We start from the raw sequence: 23,961 nt of genomic DNA, 5'->3' as shown, positions 1-23,961 counted from the left end.
ACATGGACTCCCATTCCAAAATTATCCCCACTTTCTCTAAAACTCAAGTCACTTTGAACAAATCCAAAGTCTTCACTTTCCTCCAAATAGCTTCCCTTTTTCAAACATTTCTAAAAATGTTTCTACTTCTAACGCGTTCCCACATTCTCTAAAAATCCTGTCACTGTCCATCACACTTGTGAACTCCGAATGGTAACGCAGAGTTTCACTTATAATGCTGCTTGCATGCATTCTCCTGCCCACATTTATTGGATTTTATTGCTTTTAATTTGATTTCATTTACCTCCCACACTGGATTGTATATATCTTGTCTCTATTGCAGATGTTGTAATTTTTAATATAATCTTGTTTTCTAAGTACATTTATTTATTTGTTATTTCATTACTTATAGCTTGTTATCAATTCACTGTCCAGTGGCAGCTATTTATAATTTCATCATGCCCTCATTTATGATGACAATAAAGCTATTCTATTCTATTCAAATATGTTCCCACTTTCCCCTCAGATATCCTAATTTCCAAAAAAGTCTCACTTTTAATAAATGTCCCTTCTTTCTATAAAAAAAGTCATCGATCATGAAAATCAAACCAATTTCAAAAACATTTTCCAACATCCTCACTTTCCTCAAAATGTCCCGACTTTAACCAAACTTTCTAAATTTTTTTCCAATAAAAATCAGCAGAAACTGAGTTCATATTGAGGTCGGGTCACTTTTTCACACGTTTCAGGTCATGTTGACACTAACAGGGACGTGTTTCCAGACAGATATCTTTCCCCTCTGTTTATAAAATCTGTCGAAACAACCATCATTCTACAGAATATCAGTTGTTAAAAATCTACAATTTAGAAGCTGTTTGAAAAAAGAATCTCAGTTTGATGGACCTAAAATGCAGATTGCTGAGGATGAGATGCACAAATGTTGAAAATATTAACATTAGTTTGAACGAGAAGCAGGAAGAACCTCCGATTTTAGAATCAGCCTCCAACAGAATCGGATTTAAAACAGACACAGCTCTGTGTTCGCCTCCGAAAACATCAGTCAGCAGCCGACTCTTAAATCCCATCAGTCACGGAGTCCTTGAACGCATCAGCAAGGACAGATATAAACGAGGAGTGTGTGTGTGTGTGTGTGTGTGTGTGTGTGTGTGTGTGTGTGTGTGTGTGTGTTTCACCCTTTACTGTTGACCTGCAGCTTTACTGTTGTTTACTGAACCATGTAATGACAGAAAGCAGCAGCTCCGACCTCCATCCTGCAGAACCTCCCAGAAAAACTGTCCAATTTACAGCCACAGCTCAGAAAAACTGTCACCGAGAACACGAGATGTACATAACCTGCTAAAATATTAGCATTAACACATCTAAAATATTACCATAAATACACCTAAAATATTAGCATTAACACATCTAAAATTATTAGTGTTAGTATACATACAATATTAGCATTAATACACCTAAAATATTAGCATTAATACACCTAAAATATTAGTGTAAGTATACATAAAATTTACCATTAATACACCTAAAATTATTACTATTTATACACCTAAAATATTAGTGTTAGTATAGATAAAATATTAGCATTAATGCAGCTATAATATTACTATTAATACATCTAAAATATTACTATTAATACACCTAAAATATTACCATAAATACAACTAAAATATTACCATTAATATGCCTAAAATATTAGCATTAATACACCTAAAATTATTAGCATTTATACATCTAAAATATTAGTGTTAGTATAGATAAAATATTAGCATTAATGCAGCTATAATATTACTATTAATACACCTAAAATATTACTATTAATACACCTAAAATATTACCATAAATACACCTAAAATATTACCATTAATATGCCTAAAATATTAGCATTAATACACCTAAAATTATTAGCATTTATACATCTAAAATATTAGTGTTAGTATAGATAAAATATTAGCATTAATGCAGCTATAATATTACTATTAATACACCTAAAATATTACTATTAATACACCTAAAATATTACCATAAATACACCTAAAATATTACCATTAATATGCCTAAAATATTAGCATTAATACACCTAAAATTATTAGCATTTATACATCTAAAATATTAGGATTAATGCAGCTATAATATTACTATTAATACACCTAAAATATTAGCATTAATACACCTAAAATTATAATGAACAAAGCCGTCCTGGCTGAATTATCCTCAGTTGTCTAGTGTTGTGTTTCTTTGTCGTCACTTTGATGTGTCTTTGCCATGCTTTAACAGCACTTTGTCTGTAGTTCTTTGCTGCTGTTTTTCATCTCTTTGCAGCTTCTCATTGTGGTTGTTTTCGGTCACGTCATTCTGAATGTTTCAGTCCGTTTCTGACGACTTCCAGTTAAATCATAGTTAATATTTTATTTTCTTATCTGTCACACAGTCGGCCTCATCTTAGCACACAATCACACACAGACACACACACACAACCTAACAAGCAGCTCCATGGAAGGTGTTTGTTTTTCTCATGTTGGGGAAACATAAACTGTGGAACCCACCTGCATTATGGGGACATTTAGTCCCCACTTCCCATACATGTGTGTCTGTTGTGTATGTTGTATATTGTGTGTTTCTGTGTTGTGTATGTTGTGTGTTGTGTATTGTGTGGGTTTCTGTGTTGTGTTGTGTATTGTGTGGGTTTCTGTGTTGTGTGTTTCTGTGTTGTGTGTTTCTATGTTGTGTTGCATATTGTGTGTGTTTCTGTGTTGTATATTGTGTGTGTTTCTGTGTTGTGTATGTTGTGTATTGTGTGGGTTTCTGTGTTGTATATTGTGTGTGTTTCTGTGTTGTGTGTTGTATATTGTGTGTTTCTGTGTTGTGTGTTTCTGTATTGTATATTGTGTGTGTTTCTGTGTTGTGTGTTACTGTCTTGTGTGTTGTATATTGTGTGTTTGTGTTGTGTGTTGTATATTGTGTGTTTCTGTGTTGTGTATATTGTGTGTTTCCGTGTTGTGTGTTTCTGTGTTGTGTAAGTTGTGTGTTGTGTATATTGTATGAGTTTCTGTGTTGTGTGTTGTATATTGTGTGTGTTTCTGTGTTGTGTGTTGTATATTGTGTGTGTTTCTGTGTTGTGTTGTATATTGTGTGTGTTTCTGTGTTGTGTGTTGTATATTGTGTGTGTTTCTGTTGTGTATGTTGTGTGTTGTATATTGTGTGTTTCTGTGTTGTTTTTGTGTTGTGTATTGTGTATATTGTGTGTGTTTCTGTGTTGTGTTTCTGTGTTGTATATTGTGTGTGTTTCTGTGTTGTGTATGTTGTGTGTTGTGTATTGTGTGTGTTTCTGTGTTGTGTGTTGTATATTGTGTATATTGTGTGTGTTTCTGTGTTGTGTGTTGTGTATTGTGTATATTGTGTGTTGTATATTGTGTGTTTCTGTGTTGTGTATTGTGTACATTGTGTGTGTTTCTGTGTTGTGTGTTGTATATTGTGTACATTGTGTGTGTTTCTGTGTTGTGTGTTTCTGTGTTGTGTATTGTGTATATTGTGTGTTTCTGTGTTGTGCAAGTTGTATATTGTGTATATTGTGTGTGTTTCTGTGTTGTGTGTTTCTGTGTTGTGTATTGTGTATATTGTGTCTGTTTCTGTGTTGTGTACCTCCATGCCGCTGACTCTTCCCTCCTGGAAAGAACAGTCCTGCAGGTTGTTCGTACAAATGTGTCGATATTTGCACCAATGACAGGGAAACACGCTGCTCACACAGGAAGTACACCTGAGACACAAGACAGAAACACATTCTGATTGGTCGGAACTTAACACCTGTAATCACCTGAAGCAATAGGATGCTAGGAGACAGGAGATGGAAACTAGGAGTGAGGATGTGAGGAACCAGACTTACGAGTTGAGCACAGAGCAGTTGTAGTAGATCAGGCTGGTGGTGATGAACTGGTGTCCGGTTTCGGTGGATCGAAGGCTGAGCTGAACGACTCGTTTCTCCCCTGAAATCAGTCGGATCAATATTAGAACCGATACCGTTACCGATACCGATTGGTCGGTATGACGACTCGGCAGCAGCGGGACTCACCGTAGGACTGACTCTGGGCCGGCAGATCTCTGAGCGACGGCGACATGCACATCACCTGGCCCTTCGCCAGAACCTCGCCGGACGACTCGCTGAGGTCCTCAAAGACGCAGGAGACGCCGCCGGACAGCGCCGGGACATTCTGGACCCGGATGGTGAGCTGTAGAACCAGAGACGGTTAGACAGCAGGTTCTAATGGAGGATCTAATGGAGGTTCTGATGGAGGTTCTAATAGAGGCTCTAATGGAGGTTCTGATGGAGGTTCTAATGGAGGTTCTAATAGAGGTTCTAATAGAGGATCTAATGGAGGTTCTGATGGAGGTTCTAATAGAGGATCTAATGGAGGTTCTGATGGAGGTTCTAATAGAGGCTCTAATGGAGGTTCTAACAGAGGATCTAATGGAGGTTCTGATGGAGGTTCTAATAGAGGATCTAATGGAGGTTCTGATGGAGGTTCTAATGGAGGTTCTAATAGAGGTTCTAATGGAGGTTCTGATGGAGGTTCTAAAGGAGGTTCTAATGGAGGTTCGAAGGGAGGTTTTGATGGAGGTTTTAACGGAGGTTCTGATTGAGGTTCTGAAGGAGGTTCCATAGGATGTTCTAATGGAGGTTCTGATGGAGGTTCTGAAGGAGGTTCTAAAGGAGGTTCTAATGGAGGTTCTAATGGAGGTTTTGATGGAGGTTCTAACGGAAATTCTAATAGAAGTTCTAATGGAGGTTCTGATGGAGGTTTTAATGGAGGGTCTGATGGAAGCTCTAATGGAGGTTCTGATAGAGGTTCTAAAAGAGGTTCTGATGAAGGTTCTGAAGGAGGTTCAAATGGAGGTTCTAAAAGGTTCTGATGGAGGTTCTGAAGGAGGTTCTAACGGGGGTTCTAATGGAGGTTCTGATGGAGGTTCTAATGGAGGTCCTCAAGGAGGTTCTAATGGAGGTTCTAATAGAGGTTCTAATGGAGGTACTGATGGAGGTTCCAACAGAAGTTCTAATAGAGGTTCTAATGGAGGTAGTGATGGAGGTTCCAATAGAAGTTCTAATAGAGGTTCTAATGGAGGTTCTAAAAGAGGTTCTGAAGGAGTTCTAATGGAGGTTCTAATGGAGGTTCTGATGGAGGTTCTAATAGAAGTTCTAATGGAGGTTCTAGTAGAGGTTCTAATGGAGGTTCTGAAGGAGGTTATAATGGAGGTTCTAATGGAGGTTCTAATCGAGGTACTGATGGAGGTTCTAATGGAGGTTCTAATAGACGTTCTAATGGCGGTTCCGATGGAGGTTCTAACGGAGGTTCTAACAGAGGTTCTAACGGCGGTTCCGATGGAGGTTCTAACGGAGATTCTAAAAGAGATTCTAAAAGAGGTTCTGAAGGAGGTTCTAATGGAGGTTCTAATCGAGGTACTGATGGAGGTTCTAATGGAGGTTCTAATAGAGGTTCTGATGGAGGTTCTAATGCAGGTTCTGATGGAGGTTCTAATAGAGGTTCTGATGGAGGCTCTAAAGGAGGTTCTAATACAGGTTCTAATAGAGGTTCTGATGGAGGTTCTAACGGAGGTTCTAATAGAGGTTCTAATGGAGGTTCTGATGGAGGATCTAACGGAGGTTCTAAAAGAGGTTCTGAAGGAGGTTCTAATGGAGGTTCTGATGGAGGTTCCAATAGAGGTTCTAATAGTTTCTAACATTGTGCTCCTACCTGCGTTGCCGTGGAGGTGACGGACATGTTGCTAGGGGTGACGGCAATGTCGACACATTGGTCCAGGCGGGTGTTGAAGTGCTGAGGCTCCTCCCACTTATCGCACGCTTCCTGTCTGGAACACCTGGAGGGGTCAAAGGTCACGGCAGGTCAAATTCACTGAAAATAAACAAACTGGTCTCATGTTTATTTCTTCTAGTATTTATTATTTATATTTTAACAGAAAACACATCCTCATTTCATGTTATTTAACTTTGAGTTTACACACTAAAGATTTTATCTGTTTATTTTACAGAATTCACTGTTATTAACTCTTTAATTAATTTGATATTTTCTATTTAAAATACTATTAAATCAACTTTAACTTTAATCACATTGAGGCACAAATTTGTCTTCTGCACAAATATATTGTTTAAAAATGTGACAATTTCTGTTTTATATATATATATATATATATATATATATATATATATACGCACACAACCAGGCTTTTATTTTATATATATATATATATACACACATATATATATATATATATATATATATATATATATATGTGTGTATATATATATATATATAAAATAAAAGCCTGGTTGTGTGCGTATATATATATATATATATATATATATACGCACACAACCAGGCTTTTATTTTATATATATATATATACACACATATATATATATATATATATGTATATATATATATATATATATATATATATATATATATATATATATATATATATATATACACATATATATGTATATACATATTAGTGGCGGGACGCGATTAAAAAAATTTGATCTAATTAATTACAGGCTTTGTAATTAATCGCAATTAATTGCCGTTTTGTCAAATAGTAATATTTGACAATAAGTGAAGTTTTTCAATTGAAATAAAATTGTGGTTGACAATTGAATCAATGAAAAGACATATGTGTTTATAATTTTAAAATTATTTTAAAAAATGAAAATGGGACATATAGAAAAAAGTGATTTTGATGACTTAAAGCCTGAATTTAGTTGTTTTTTCCACTGTATGGCACATAAAATCAGCATAAGGAGTTCAAGGAGCTTCAGAAAGTTGAAAATCCAGAGATTCATTCTGTTTTCATCTTTTCTGGGTCTGATAAATGGTGGAATTTTGATGGTTCTTTTTATAGGAATATCAATTTTTATGTAATTTTTTCATAAACAAAAAGTTTATAATGAAGTTATTAAAAGAGATATTTTTGTTGTTTAGGTTATTCCTCCTCCAAGGAGGCAGAGCCTTGATGGAGTAAAAACTTAAACCACAAAAATGTTTCATTTCTATTTATCTTCATTTTTCATCTGTCTGCTACATTCACAGATTACTGCAAATCTAAGTGCAATTATAGCGATTTTATTCAACATTTGAAGACTTTCTGTAAACTCAAGCACTGTCTAAAAAAGTGGTCTATTATGGGATGGCTACACCGTTAGCTGTTAGCATGACTCGTAGCTAACGTTAGCTCTGGTGCTAACAGCAACATGTTTTACATTGAGGTGATACCGTCGGCTTGAAGTGACGCAGTGATCAGAAAACTCTTTGTTGTACAATTTGCACACAACCAGGCTTTTATCCAAGCTGCCATCAGGAAGATTTTTAAAAGAAAACTTTCTGTCCAACAAGTTCAATCTGGTCTTCCTTCACTGTTCACCAATATATATATTAGGGTGATGACTTTTTTACAACCTCATATCCCTGTATCATAATTTGATGAACTTTTATTAAAGATTAGATAAAATCTTGATTTTAAGGTGATTTGATTAAAAAAAACATCACACACAAAATGATTTTAAAAATTTTAATTATCAGCTTTTTGGCCAGAATTTATCAACTTCAAAACAACTACCAACACTTAGATTATCTTTTAAGGCATTGAATCATTTAATTTTCTATGGTTGGTGCATTTGGTACTGTTTGTGAATGCTTCTTTGGGCTTAACGAATTTAGTCCCATTGATAGTAATAGTGATTTTTTCAAAGTGGTTTGTGTGTGACCTTTTTCAATATTTTAACAGAATAAACGTCATTTTAATCATTAATAGGCAAAAGTTCATTCATTAGTGCTACAGGAAATAATTTTTGAGGAAAAAAAGTCAAAAAGTCATCACCCTAATATATATATATATATATATATATATATATATATATATATATATATATATATATATATATATATATATATATATATATATATCACAAATGTATTTTTATATTTTTTATTTCCAATTAAATTTTTATAAAGAAATTCAAACTATTATTTAATTTAACTTATTTAACTAGTATTTTAAATTCAACACCTTTTCTAAATTATTATATTACTTAAATTTCTATTTCTTCACTTTTAACTGTTATTTTTGAAAATAATTAAATTAAACAAAATAGCTTTAAATACTATATTTTAATTTTCCTCATTTTAATAGGTTTTATTTTCAATTATTTATTTATTTGAGAAGTTCATGTATTTATTGTTTGGATTCATTTACTTGCTCATGTAAGTTTTAGCAATGTGTTTATGTATTTTGAATAATAAATGTGAATATTATTTTTTGTGTAATTCGTGTATGTTATTATTTATGACATATTTAAGTGTTTTAATTAATTTATTCATGATTATTTTAGTTATCTTCCTCTAAACTTGAGATGTTTCTCATTTGCGTTGTGTTTTTGGTTGCTGCCGGTTGAACAGCTGACAGTGATTAGAGACAGAATGAATTAAATAAAAGTGCAGTCATGATGTGTTTCCTCCTAATTAACAGCAGACGGACGGAACGAGGAAGACGAGGAGGAAGAACGTCATCCTTTTGATGAACTGGAGCAGCTTCACTTTGTTCTTCTGCTGGATTTTAAACTAAATGATGAACTGGACCTCTAAATCAGCTGATCGGCGGTTCGTTAAACTCATAAATTCAGATCCGATGATTTCAGAGTTTTAATCTGAAAACTGTAAAACTTTACAAAGACCTTTTTTTGCAGAAGATCTGAAGCTTCACTGAGAAAATCAGTGTGTGTGCTATAAAGAAGGTCCTCACAGGGACAGAAGAAATGGTTCAGGGATGGCAATGATACGAAGGTGGTCCTCACGTTGGCACACAGACAAACACACACTAATTGTGTGTGTGTGTGTGTGTGTTTGAACCTTTAATAGAAACATTAATGACATCTCAGGGGAACACACTCGGTATTTTTCTTCTTGATGTTTTCTGAAGTGTCCGTTATCGTCCTATTAATTTAACAGTAAGCGACCACAAGTATGCGGACAGACGGACGGATGGACGGACACCTGCCTCAGGAGGCCGAACAACCAATCAGAGAGCAGCAAACTGAGCGCATTATAAAAACCAAGTGGAGTGAAAACGACCAATGTTCAGAAAATGAAATGTCCAACTTAATTTTCTAGCTGGAGTTAGACAAGACGAGAAATGTTAGATATCTGAGAATAAATATGAATAAATATCATGAATATCTCAGAATAGAGTGATGAAGGAGAAACAGGCAGAACAATCCATCGCCTTTAAGTTTAATAAACACAGTTTTAGTGATAACAAGAAAACATTTGAAATTGTACAAACCTAAATCCTCACTGAAACATCTTTCTAAATTCATTCTTAGTCGCTGTTTTGTGTCTCTTTATGTAGTTTTCTATCGCTTTCTGACAGTTTTGTCTCTTTGTGGTTGTTTGTGTCTCTTTGTAGTCGTTTTGTGAGCCTTTGTTGTAGTTTTGCGTCTCATCCATCACCTACATGAACCTGACGTGTTGTTTTTGTCGTTTTTTGTCGTCGGTTGTGCGAGCAGCAGAGTGTGGAGGTTCTTACTTGTTGAACAGGACACACCATCCACAGTGAGGATCTCCTGATCCCAGACAGTCTGAGCAGCTGCTGTACTGTTCACAGCTCTCCACTGGCAGCCGGCTGACCTGCAACACACAGCAACAACACAAGTCAGCACAGCAGCACAGAAAGTAAACACAGCAGCACAGCAAGTCAGCACAACAAGTCAACAAGTCAACACAACAGCACAAGTCAACAAGTCAACACAACAGCACAAGTCAACACAACAGCTCAAGTCAGCACAACAACACGAGTCAACACGTCAGCACAAGTCAACACAACAGCACAACAAGTCAACAAGTCAACACAACAGCACAACAAGTCAACACAACAGCACAAGTCAAGTCAGCACAACAACAAAAGTCAACACGTCAGCACAAGTCAACACAACAGCACAAGTCAGCACAACACAAGTCAACACAACAGCACAAGTCAACAAGTCAACACAACAGCACAAGTCAACACAACAGCACAATTCAAAAAGTCAAGACAACAGCACAAGTCAAGTCAACACAACAGCACAAGTCAACACAACAGCACAAGTCAACAAGTCAACACAACAGCACAAGTCAACAAGTCAGCACAAATGCACAAGTCAGCACAACAACACAAGTCAACACGAGTCAGCACAAGTCAACACAACAGCACAAGTCAACAAGTCAACACAACAGCTCAAGTCAGCACAACAACACGAGTCAACACGTCAGCACAAGTCAACACAACAGCACAACAAGTCAACAAGTCAACACAACAGCACAACAAGTCAACACAACAGCACAAGTCAAGTCAGCACAACAACAAAAGTCAACACGTCAGCACAACAAGTCAACACAACAGCACAAGTCAGCACAACACAAGTCAACACAACAGCACAAGTCAACAAGTCAACACAACAGCACAAGTCAACACAACAGCACAATTCAAAAAGTCAAGACAACAGCACAAGTCAAGTCAACACAACAGCACAAGTCAACACAACAGCACAAGTCAACAAGTCAACACAACAGCACAAGTCAACAAGTCAGCACAAATGCACAAGTCAGCACAACAACACAAGTCAACACGAGTCAGCACAAGTCAACACAACAGCACAAGTCAACACAACAACACAACAGCACAACAGCACAAGTCAACAAGTCAACAAAACAGCACAACAAGTCAACAAGTCAACACAACAGCACAAGTCAACACAACAGCACAAGTCAACTCAACAGCACAACAAGTCAAGTCAGCACAACAACACAAGTCAACACAACAGCACAAGTCAACAAGTAAACACAAATGCACAACAAGTCAACACAACAGCACAAGTCAACACAACATCACAACAAGTCAACAAGTCAACACAACAGCACAAGTCAACACAACAACACAAGTCAACACGTCAGCACAACAGCACAAGTCAGCACAACACAACAAGTCAACACAACAGCACAAGTCAACAAGTGAACACAACAGCACAAGTCAACACAACAGCACAACAAGTCAACAAGTCAACACAACAGCACAAGTCAACAAGTCAACACAACAGCACAACAAGTCAACACAACAGCACCACAGCACAAGTCAACAAGTCAAAAAAAAGCACAAGTCAACAAGTCAACACAACAGCACAAGTCAACACAACAGCACAAGTCAACACAACAGCACAAGTCAACACAGAAGCACAGCAAGTAAACACAAGTCAGCACAAGTCAACACAAGTCAGCACAAAACACAACAGCACAAGTCAACACAACAGCACAAGTCAACAAGTCAACACAACAGCACAAGTCAACACAACAGCACAACAGCACAAGTCAACACAACAGCACAACAAGTCAACACAACAGCACAACTAGTCAGCACAACACAAGTCAACACAACAGCACAATTCAACAAGTCAAGACAACAGCACAAGTCAAGTCAACACAACAGCACAAGTCAACACAACAGCACAAGTCAACAAGTCAACACAACAGCACAAGTCAACAAGTCAGCACAAATGCACAAGTCAGCACAACAACACAAGTCAACACGAGTCAGCACAAGTCAACACAACAGCACAAGTCAACACAACAACACAAGTCAACACGTCAGCACAACAGCACAAGTCAGCACAACACAAGTCAACACAACAGCACAAGTCAACAAGTGAACACAACAGCACAAGTCAACACAACAGCACAACAAGTCAACAAGTCAACACAACAGCACAACAAGTCAACACAACAGCACAACAAGTCAACACAACAGCACCACAGCACAAGTCAACAAGTCAAAAAAAGCACAAGTCAACAAGTCAACACAACAGCACAAGTCAACACAACAGCACAAGTCAACACAACAGCACAAGTCAGCACAGAAGCACAGCAAGTAAACACAAGTCAGCACAAGTCAACACAAGTCAGCACAAAACACAACAGCACAAGTCAACACAACAGCACAAGTCAACAAGTCAACACAACAGCACAAGTCAACACAACAGCACAACAGCACAAGTCAACACAACAGCACAACAAGTCAACACAACAGCACAAGTCAACACAACAGCGCAACAGCACAAGTCAACACAACAGCACAACAAGTCAACACAAATGCACAAGTCAACAAGTCAGCACAGCAAGTCAACACAACAGCACAAAAGCACAAGTCAGCACAACAACACAACAAGTCAACACAACAGCACAAGTCAACACAACAGCACAACAGCACAAGTCAACAAGTCAAGACAACAGCACAAGTCAACACAACAGCACAAGTCAACATAACAGCACAACAAGTCAACACAACATCACAACAAGTCAACAAGTCAACACAACAGCACAAGTCAACAAGTCAGAACAACAGCACAAGTCAGCACAACAACACAAGTCAACACAAAGGCACAACAGCACAACAAGTCAGCACAACACAACAGCAAAAGTCAACAAGTCAACACAACAGCACAAGTCAACAAGTCAACACAACAGCACAACAGCACAAGTCAACAAGTCAACAAAACAGCACAACAAGTCAACAAGTCAACACAACAGCACAAGTCAACACAACAGCACAAGTCAACACAACAGCACAATAAGTCAACAAGTCGACACAACAGCACAAGTCAACACAACAGCACAAGTCAACTCAACAGCACAACAAGTCAAGTCAGCACAACAACACAAGTCAACACAACAGCACAAGTCAACAAGTAAACACAAATGCACAACAAGTCAACACAACAGCACAAGTCAACACAACAGCACAAGTCAACAAGTCAACAAAACAGCACAAGTGAACAAGTCAACACAACAGCACAAGTCAACACAACAGCACAACAGCACAAGTCAACAAGTCAAGACAACAGAACAAGTCAACAAGTCAACACAACAGCACAAGTCAACACAAAAGCACAAGTCAACAAGTCAACACAACAGCACAAGTCAACAAGTCAGCACAACAGCACAAGTCAACACAACAGCACAAGTCAACAAGTCAACACAACAGCACAAGTCAACACAACAGCACAAGTCAGCACAACAACACAACAGCACAAGTCAACACAACAGCACAAGTCAACAAGTCAACAAAACAGCACAAGTCAACACAACAGCACAAGTCAACACAACAGCACAAGTCAACAAGTCAGCACAACAGCACAAGTCAGCACAACAGCACAACAAGTCAACACAACAACACAAGTCAACACAACAGCACAACAAGTCAACAAGTCAGCACAACAACACAGGTCAACACAACAGCACAAGACAACAAGTCAACACAACAGCACAAGTCAACAAGTCAGCACAACAACACAGGTCAACACAACAGCACAAGACAAGTCAACACAACAGCACAAGTCAACACAACAGCACAACAAGTCAACAAGTCAGCACAACAGCACAAGTCAGCACAACACAAGTCAACACAAGTCAGCAAAAGTCAACACAACAGCACAACAGCACAAGTCAGCACAACACAAGTCAACACAACAGCACAAGTCAACAAGTCAACACAACAGCACAAGTCAACACAACAGCACAAGTCAACACAACCACACAAGTCAATACAACAGCACAAGTCAACACAACAGCACAAGTCAACAAGTCAGCACAACAGCACAAGTCAGCACAACACAAGTCAACACAAGTCAGCAAAAGTCAACACAACAGCACAAGTCAGCACAACACAAGTCAACACAACAGCACAAATCAAGTCAACACAACAGCACAAGTCAACACAACAACACAAGTCAACACAACAACAAGTCAGCACAACAGCACAAGTCAAGTCAACACAACAACACAAGTCAACACAACAGCACAAGTCAACAAGTCAACACAACAGCACAAGTCAACAAGTCAACACAACAGCACACCAAGTCAACACAACAGCACAAGTCAACACAACCACACAAGTCAATACAACAGCACAAGTCAACACAACACAAGTCAGCACAACAGCACAAGTCAACACAACAGCACAAAAGCACAAAACACAACACAAGTCAACACAACAGCACAAGTCAACACAACAGCACAAGTCATCACAACACAATAAGTCAACACAACAACACAACAGCACAAGTCAACAAGTCAACACAACAGCACAAGACAAGTCAACAAGTCAAAACAACACAATAAGTCAACACAACAGCACAACTCAACAAGTCAACACAACACAAGTCAACACAACAACACAATAAGTCAACAAGTCAACAAAACATGAAAGACTGATGACACACAGCTTTAAACCCACAACATAAATGTATCTGTGACTATTCTCTGTCCTTTTGTTTGTCCTAGAAGTTATTTTGTGTTTCTTTGTGTTAATTTTGTGCCTCTTTGTGTCTTTTTGTGGTGATTTTGCATCTCTCCATATTGTTTTGTGTTTCTTGTTGGTTATTTCTGGTCTTTTTCTATGTTTTTGCTTGTATTTGTGTCATTTTGCATCTTTTTGTGTTGTTTCCAGCCTCTTTATGTTCTATTTTAAATACATAGACGACATTTACAGTTTTTTAGATTCAAACATTGAATGAACTGACGTGAGCCTCACTGAGCGCGCTCAGAAACGGAGTACAAGCATTTGTGTGTTGTGTGTTTTACCCAGAAGTCTTTGCAGCAGTCCGACACACTGAGCATCTCATTCAGACCTGAATGTGTTCATTGTCTCCTCTCGCTCCTCTTGTATCTGCTAAAGGATTGACTTTACAAGAACCTCAGATCAACCATTTTATAACATTTGGTATGGAAACATCACAAGGTTTTATCTGAAAAAAAATTAAATAACAGACTCCGATCTCCAACCGTGATCACACTGAAATCTACTTATCTTCCTTATGGTGACTTATTGTCTTCCTATGTAAAGTGGGGACTTAATGTCCCCATAAGGCAGGTGGGCCCCTCAGTTAATGTCCCCTGACATGAGAAACACAAACACCTTCCACTCAGCTGGTTGTTAAGTTATATGTGTGTGTCTGTGCATGATTGCGATGAGGCTGACTGAGTGACAGGTAGGAAAATAAAATATTAAATAAGGAAAATATTTTTAAATGAACACTATCAGAAAAAAAGAATCTGCTAAATTAAAACGTGAAGCTTTTGATTTTTGGCAAAGTTGTTTTCTTTGCCTTAAAAAAACTAATAATCTACTGCTATTAACATTTATGTATTCCTTTATTTTAAATGTTATGATCGTTTTTTTTTATCAAACATGAAACTAATATTGGACCAGATTTCCAATAGAAGTTTCATCAAACAATCTAAAACTTCATAAACCTTCAGACGTAAAGAAATCTTCAGAAACCATCAAAAACTTTGAGGACCTTCAGAAACCAGAAACCATGAAAATCCTTCAGAAACCACCAGAAACTGTCACAAATGGTCAGAAACCAGAAAACTTCAAAAATTTTCAGAAATCTTTAGAAACCTTCAGAAACCAACAGAAACCACCAGAAACCTTCAGAAATGATCGAAAACCAGATATCTCCAGAAACTGTCAGAAACTTTCAAAAACTATCAGAAACTAGAAACCTTCACAAACAATCAGAAACCTTCAGAATCCTTTAGAAACCTTCAGAAATCAGAAACCATCATAAATCGTCACAAACCTTCGGAAACTAGAAACCTTAAGAAACCTTTATAAACCATCACAAACCATCAAAAGCCTTCAGAAACCAGAAACCTTCAGAAAGCATCAGAAATCACCAGAAACTAGAAACTTCCAGAAAACATCAGAAACCTTGAGAATCCTTTAGAAATTAGAAACCATCAGAAACCGTCAGAAACCTTCAGAAACTTCTGGAAACCTTCAGAAACCTTTACAAACCATCACAAACCACCAGAAGCCTTCAGAAACCAGAAACTTCCTGAAACCTCCTGAAACCTCCAGAACCCTCCAGAACCCTCCTGAAACCTCCAGAATCTTCCTGAAACCTCGAGAATCCCCCTGAAACCTCCAGAAACATCCAGAACCCTCCAGAACCCTCCTGAAACCTCCAGAACCCTCCTGAAACCTCCAGAACCCTCCAGAAACCTCCAGAACCCTCCTGAAACCTCCAGAATCCCCCTGAAACCTCCAGAAACATCCAGAACCCTCCTGAAACCTCCAGAATCCTCCTGAAACCTCCAGAAACATCCAGAACCCTCCTCAAACCTCCAGAACCCTCCGGCTGCAGCTCGACGTGCTGCTCGGCTGCTCAGACTCGATGTAAATGTGAGTTTATGTAACACTGCAGTGAAATAGAAACTGAGCTGCTGATCTCAGAGGGACTGAAGGTTTGTGGATCGGATGTTTTATATTCAGATCGACCGTCAGAAGCTCCAAAAACCTGCTGATTTAACACCCAGGTCTTTATTTCTCTGTTCAAACTATTCATGCAGAAATCTGCTGATTGAACTCTTTTATGCTGATTTTTCACACGGAGCTGATTTATGAAAGTCAAAAATATCAGAAAATGAGTCCTGAGGATTTTCTCTATAAAAAATTAATGAAGAATTTCAGGTCAGAACTTCTGAGTCTTTATGAGAATCCAGATACAAAAACTCAAATGAGAAATCTGCTGATTTAATTTCCAGTATATAAGTAATGTTTTTACAAGTTACAACTTCAAGAGGAAATCTGCTGATTTAGGTCTTTTAAAATCCTCTTTTAGAGACGATTTTCTACAAATTTCAGGTCAAAACTTCCATCAAAAGTTTGCTGATTGTTCTGTGTTGAATAATAGGAACTAAATAGTTTTTATTTAATGCAGAAAATTCATTAAAAATCTGCAGATTTAAAACTGAAGTCTTTTTATTTCTCAACAGAACATTTATTAAAACACCTCAAATGTTTTAAACTCCAATTACAAATCTGCTAATTTAATACCTTCTATGGACTTTTAAATGTGATTTTGTACCTTTCTGTCTTTTAAACAATCTTTTTCACGTTTTTGTACTTTTTTGTACTTTTTGATGTGTTTTTGTGGCTTTTAAATGTATTTTTTGAACCATCTAAATGTGTTTTTGTACCTTTTTATGTGTTTATTTCCCCATTTATGTCTTTTTGTATCTTTTCTGTTTTTGTAACTTCTAAATGTGTTATTCTACATTTTCTGTGTTTTCTACCCCTTTCTAACGTTTTTCTACCTGTTAAATGTGTTTTTGTACTTTTTTATGCTTTTCTACTTTTTTGTATGTTTTTGTGGCTTTTAAATGTCTTTTTGTACCTGTTTATGTGTTTTTGTCCCTTTTTATCTTTTCTATGTTTTTGTACCTTCTAAATGTGTTTTTGTACCTTCTTATGTGTATTTTTTTCTTTTCATGTCTTTTTGTAACTTTTCTACGTTTTTTACCTTTTAAATGTGTTTTTGTACATTTTCATATGTTTTTCTACCTTATGTGTTTTTGTGTTTTTTAAACGTTTTTCTACTTTTTTGTTTTTTAAAATCTCTTCATGTGTTTTTGTACTTTTTATGGGCTGTTGTACATTTTAAATGTGTTTTTGTACATTTTAAATGTGTTTTTTGTACTTTTTGATGTGTTTTTGTGGCTTTTAAATGTGTTTTTGTACCTTCTAAATGTGTTTTTGTACGTTTGTGTTTTTGTGTATTTTTCTACATTTTTGTACCTGTTTGTGTTTTTGTGTATTTTTCTATATGTTTTTGTACCTTTTAAATGTGTTTTTGCACCTTTTTCACGTGTTTTTTTTTACAACAAAAGCATTGCAGATAGTAGTAGCCATTTAAGCTAAGCTAGTTAGCTCTAACGCTGAAATGCTAAAAGCACACTATGCTACGCTAGTAAAGGGTCGAAAAGCCGCTGCTAAACTAATTAGCAAAGGTGCTAACACACTCAGTACATTGAATTATTGTGATGTTTTACTGTGTTTAGAAAATGAAAAATATTGAAGTTAAGATTGAACCTCTGATAAATTCATGGACAGAAAACTTCCAATAACTGATCAATAATCAACCCGACAGGAGGATTGATCACATGATTCTTCTTCTCTAAACAGTTTGTGTGAGTTCATGATGAAGGAATGAAGGTTTGATTCTACAGAGACGTTCAGCGTCGACCAGCTGTTCATTGACATCAGGATTTAAACACTCACAGAACAACAAAATGTGGCTGAAATATGAACTGTTGCCAAAAACCAACAAAAAATGATTAAGACAACAACAAAGTAAAAACAACAGAAAAACATAAAAATTAACAAAAATGAAAATCTGTCAAAAATGAATGGAAAAAATAAACATGGACAAAATCAAAATAAACTGACGAAAAACAAAAGCCAACAAAAATGACAAACAACAAAAAAACTGCAAATACAACAAAAAACAACACAAAAACTGACATAAATTAACAAAAAACAACAAAAAACTCAAAAAGCAACAAAAATTAATAGAAACCAACAAAAAAACCTGACAAAAACAAGAAAAGTTGATAGAAAACAAAACTGACAATAAACAACAAAAAACAACGTTGAAGTGTTTTGTGTCTTTCTGGTTTTGTGTGTTTCTGTTTTGTGAGTCTTCAGCTGCACCGGAACTCACAGTTGTAGAACTCTGTTTCCTCTCAGCAAGACGATAAGACTGTTAACACACACGGGACACAAACACTGCAGGTTTGTGTGTGTGTGTGTTTTTTTTTGTATGTGTGTGTGTGTGTGTGTGTGTGTGTGTGTGTGTGTGTGTTTTGTGTGTCTGTGGCGCCAGCTGAGTCATATTCATATTCACAACTTCCTGTCTGCAGATGTTAAAATGACACAATTCATATTTCACACACACACACACACACACACACACACACGAGAGGAAGTTTTAGCTGAGACGTTAGGCAAAGTTTATATGTTCATTTGGACAGAGTTCATTGGAAGACCCCCGTCGGACGGCCACTTTATGGCAGTGGAGGACTTTGAGTGTCCCAGTGATCCTGGGAGCTCTGTTGTCCGGGGCATTAGCCTCTGGTAGGGTTTCCCAAAGCAAACTGGTCCTGGGGGAGAGACCAGCTTGGTTGGCTTGGGGGTCTCCTGAAGCAGCTGATGGGTACCGGTCAGCCAAAAAGGCTGCAGCTGCAGCAGTCATGGACTTTCAGCTGGCTTCCAGGAGGTTCTAGCAAACCGCTGGACACCTCAGGAAGAGGAGGCAGGACCTTACTCAGGCTGTCTACAGTTGGGGGGGAGAACTGTTGACCTGTACTGGGGACATTGTTGGAGGGTGGAAAGAGCACTTTGAGGAACTCCTGAACCTGGTAAACACGTCCTCTGTGGAGGAGGCAGAGCCTGAAGACTCAGGGGAATCTTCGTCCATATACATGGTAGAGGTTGCCAAGGTAGTGAAGAAGCTCCCCAGTGGCGTCAGGTGTGGATGAGAAATCCCCGAGATGCTGAAGGTTCTGGACGTTGTTGGACTGTCTTGGCTGACACGTCTCTACAATGTGGGCATCGGGTATGGTACCTGTGGAGTTGCTTCCTGAAGTGAAGGAGTTCAAGTATCTCAGGATCTTGTTCATGAGTGATGGGAAAGTGGAGCTAGCGATAGACAGGAGGATTGGTGCAGCGTCAGCAGTAATGCAGGTGTTGTACCAAACCGTCATGGTGAAGAGGGAGCTGAGCCTCAAGGAGAAGCTCTCAGTTTACCATCCATCTACATTCCAACCCTCACCTATGGTCATGAGCTCTGGGTAGTGACCCAAAGAATGAGATCGTGGATACAAGCATCTGAAATGAGCTTCCTCTGTAGGGTGTCTGGACTCAGCCTTAGAGATAGGGGGAGAAGCTCAGACATCCAGAGGGAGCTCAGAGTAGAGCTGCTGATCCTTCACCTCTAAAGGAACCAGCTGAGGAGGTTTGGACATCTGATTTGGATGCCTGTAAAATGTGTTTTTGTACCTTTTTATGGGTTTTTGTGGTGGTTTTATGTCTTTTTGTTTTCGTTTTGTGTCTCCTTGTATTTGTATTTTGTTTTGTGTTTATTTTGCAGAACTTCTATTGGATTTCTATTAATTCCTTTAAATTTGTTTTTGTTCACATGGATAACTTTCCTCCAGTCAGAATGGATCTACTGACCGTGAAGCTGCTTCAGGTGTGTGTCTCCAGGTGTGTTTACCTGTCGGTCACTCAGCAGGTAGATGTACTGGTGGTCGGGGCTGAACACCATGTCTCTGAGGATCGGCTTCCCCTCCACCACCGTCACCGTCTCATACAGAAAAGCATTCTGGGTCGGCGGCAGGATCCCATCCACACGGATCTGAAACACACGGAGGAGGCAACACGTTAGCTTGATGCTAACAGGACACTCTTAGCCTGATGCTAACAGGACACCCTTAGCCTGATGCTAACAGAACACTCTTAGCCTGATGCTAACAGGACACCCTTAGCCTGATGCTAACAGGATACCCTTAGCCTGATGCTAACAGGACACCCTTAGCCTGATGCTAACAGGACACCCTTAGCCTGATGCTAACAGGACACACTTAGCCTGATGCTAACAGGATACCCTTAGCCTGATGCTAACCTGGTAGAAACACTGAGCTGCTAAACTTAGCATGTAAAACTGTTGCTCAGTTTTTGTTGATTTTGATTCATTTTTGTTATTTTTTTGCTTTTGTGTTGTCATTTTAAAACACACAAAGGTAGTGAGAGTATTCAGATGGGCTAACGTGGCTAACATAAGGAACAGATTTAATGATTAACTGATCAGAATGAGCCACCACATGATCATCATACTGGACATTAAAAATACAAACGTCATAAAATGAAGTAAAATAAGATTTCAGGAGAAAGTGAAAGTAAAAAAACCCTAAATGCTAAAATGTTACATCAGAACTTCAAGTAGAAAACTGCTGACTGAGGCTTTAAACATAAATTCCATATAAAGTTGAATATTTAAATCAGAACTTTTACTAGAAAAAAGCAGATTTAATGGTTTGAAGAATTTCCTTCATAAAAGAATATTTTCTTTCTTCAGAATAAAATTCTTTCATTTCTTTCACACGTCGGAAAAATTACCTTTACGGAAAAATTCTGTGAGAACTTCAGCTGTCAGATTTAAGAACATTCCAGTCAGATTGGAAAACTATGAAACTGTAAAATTCTAAAATTATAAAACTGTAAAACTATAAAACTGTAAAACTATAAAAGTGTAAAATTATAAAATTGTAAAACTAAAAACTGTAAAACTGTAAAACTATAAAACTGTAAAACTATAAAACTGTAAAAGTGTAAAACTATAAAACTTCTAAATGATAAAGCTGTAAAATTGTAAAATTTTAAAATTCAGTGAAACTTCAGCTGAAAACTATCAGATTCTGGAACATTCCAGTCAGATTGATTTATTGATCAGGATTTAAACTCTGATCGTCTCTATTGATCATAGCAGAGATTTAATGAAAGTGAAGACGTCTCACTCTGAAGTGTTTCTGGTGGAAAAAGGCAACATTTTACAGTCGAGTAATGGGATTACTGAGGGAGAGTAATGGATTACTGAGGGAGAGTAATGGGATTACTGTGGAAGAGGATGATGAAAATGATGATGATGAAGATGTTAAACGGCGACGATGAGGCTGAGTGTTAAATGTGGAGCGACTAAAATACGATTCCCCCAAATCTCCCCCAAACCTTCCCCTCCTCCCCCCTCCTCCCTCCGTCTGACCCAGAAAAACACCACAGAGGAAGAAGACGGGGAAGAGGAGGAGGAGGAAGATGAAAGGAAGAGGAGATGAATAACAGATGAGAAGGAAGGAAAGAGAAAAAGTAAGGAAAGGAGAACATGGAAAGGAAAGAAAAGGAAGAAATATAAAGAAAAAAGGAGGAAAAAAGAAGGAAGGAAGGAAGGGAGGGAGGAAGGAAGGAAAGAAGGAAGGAAAGAAGGAAGGGAGGGAGGAAGGAAGGAGCGATGAAGGACGAGTCGTTCTCTCAGTGTGTTAATTAGCTGTCTGCTCGTTAAGCAGCCGACTTTAATTAGAGCTGACGAGCTGCAGACACACACATTAATATACACACACTAATACACACACATACACACACACATTAATACACACACACATTAATACACACACACACACATTAACACACACATTAATACACACACACATTAATACACACACATTAACACGCGCACACACACACACACATTAATACACACAGACACACACACACACATTAATACACACACAGACACACACATTAACACACATTAATACACACAGACACACACACATTAACACACACATTAATACACACACATTAACAGGCGCACACACAGACACACACACACACATTAATACACACACAGACACACACGCATTAACACACATTAATACACACACATTAACACACACATTAATACACACACACATTAATACACACAGACACACACACATTAACATGCGCACACTAACACACACTCGGCAGTGGGGAGGAGACGGTAAAGTAGGACACTGCAGCAACACAAACACACCGACTGTAAAAACACTTTGAGGTGGAAAAATGTAAAATCATAAAATTATAAAACTGTAAAATTATGAAACTGTAAAAACCTAAAACCATAGAACTGTAAAAAACTGTAAAACTATAAAAACTGTAAAATATAAAACTGTAAACACTATAAAACTGAAAAACTTTAATACTGTAAAACTGTAAAACTATAAATCTTTAAAATTGTAAAACTGTAAAACTGAAACTGTAAAACTATAAATCTTTAAAATTGTAAAACTGTAAAACTGAAACTGTAAAACTATAAAACTAAAAACTATGAAACTAAAACTATAAAACTGTAAAAGCTATGAAACTGTAAAATTTTAAAACTGTAAAACTGAAACTATAAAATATAAAACTGTAAAAAAGTAAAACCATGGAACTGTAAAAACTTTAAAACTGTAAAACTTTACAACTAACACTAAAATATAAAACTGTCATATTATAAAACTGTAAAAAATGTAAAACCATGAAACTGTAAAAACTTTAAAACTGTAAAAACCATAAAACTGTAAAAACTATGCAACTATAAAACCATAAATTATAAAACTTTAAAAAAAAAACTACAAAGCTTTAAAAACCATAAAGCCATAAAAATTTTACAAATTTTTCTCAAAAGCAAACTCAAAAATTGTTTCTCTAAAATTGTTTTTAAATCCTTCAGGTGTTTTCAGTCAGCAGATAAATAAAAACATCAGATTATGTCAGACGGCTGCAGGTGGCGCTGTTCTATCTACGGAGCAACACTAACAGTTTCCATCCGCTCCCAGTGTTTGTGTTAAGCTACGCTAACAATTTCCATCCACTTCCAGTGTTTGTGCTAAGCTGCACTAAGAGTTTCCCTCCCAGTGTTTGACTAAGCTACGCTAACAGTTTCCACCTGTTACCAGTGTTTGTGCTAATCTACACTAACAGTTTCCCTCCCAGTGTTTGTGCTAAGCTATGCTAACAGTTTCCCTCCCAGTGTTTGTGCTACGCTATGCTAACAGTTTCCACCTGTTACCAGTGTTTATGCTAAGCTACACTAACAGTTTCCCTCCCAGTGTTTGTGCTAAGCTATGCTAACAGTTTCCACATGTTACCAGTGTTTGTGCTAAGCCATGCTAACAGTTTCCACCTGTTTCCAGTGTTTGTGCTAAGCCATGCTAACAGCTTCCACCTGTTTCCAGTGGTTGTGCTAATCTACACTAACAGTTTCCCTCCAAGTGTTTGTGCTAAGCTATGCTAACAGTTTCCCTCCCAGTGTTTGTGCTACACTATGCTAACAGTTTCCACCTGTTACCAGTGTTTGTGCTAAGCTACACTAACAGTTTCCCTCCCAGTGTTTGTGCTAAGCTATGCTAACAGTTTCCACCTGTTACCAGTGTTTGTGCTAAGCTATGCTAACAGTTTCCACCTGTTTCCAGTGTTTGTGCTAAGCCATGCTAACAGTTTCCACCTGTT

At 37.5% G+C, this 23,961-nt stretch overlaps 1 protein-coding gene across 1 annotated transcript in view; it reads right to left on the bottom strand.

Moving 5' to 3' along the window:
• The window catches only part of plxna3 (plexin A3), a 151,426-nt gene that overhangs the window by 42,921 nt on the left and 84,544 nt on the right, over positions 1 to 23,961 (bottom strand). Inside the window, exons 7-12 of the mRNA XM_023272695.3 lie at positions 20,150 to 20,290; positions 9,586 to 9,686; positions 5,742 to 5,865; positions 4,064 to 4,220; positions 3,878 to 3,977; positions 3,637 to 3,751 (exon numbers count right to left, since the gene is read on the bottom strand). Coding sequence (XP_023128463.2) covers positions 3,637 to 3,751; positions 3,878 to 3,977; positions 4,064 to 4,220; positions 5,742 to 5,865; positions 9,586 to 9,686; positions 20,150 to 20,290 — 738 coding nt within the window. The remainder of the gene's footprint in view (positions 1 to 3,636; positions 3,752 to 3,877; positions 3,978 to 4,063; positions 4,221 to 5,741; positions 5,866 to 9,585; positions 9,687 to 20,149; positions 20,291 to 23,961) is intronic.

Source organism: Amphiprion ocellaris, chromosome 8 (assembly GCF_022539595.1).
Source record: "Amphiprion ocellaris isolate individual 3 ecotype Okinawa chromosome 8, ASM2253959v1, whole genome shotgun sequence".
NCBI lineage: Eukaryota > Metazoa > Chordata > Actinopteri > Pomacentridae > Amphiprion > Amphiprion ocellaris.
This window is presented reverse-complemented; position numbering and strand designations above follow the sequence as displayed.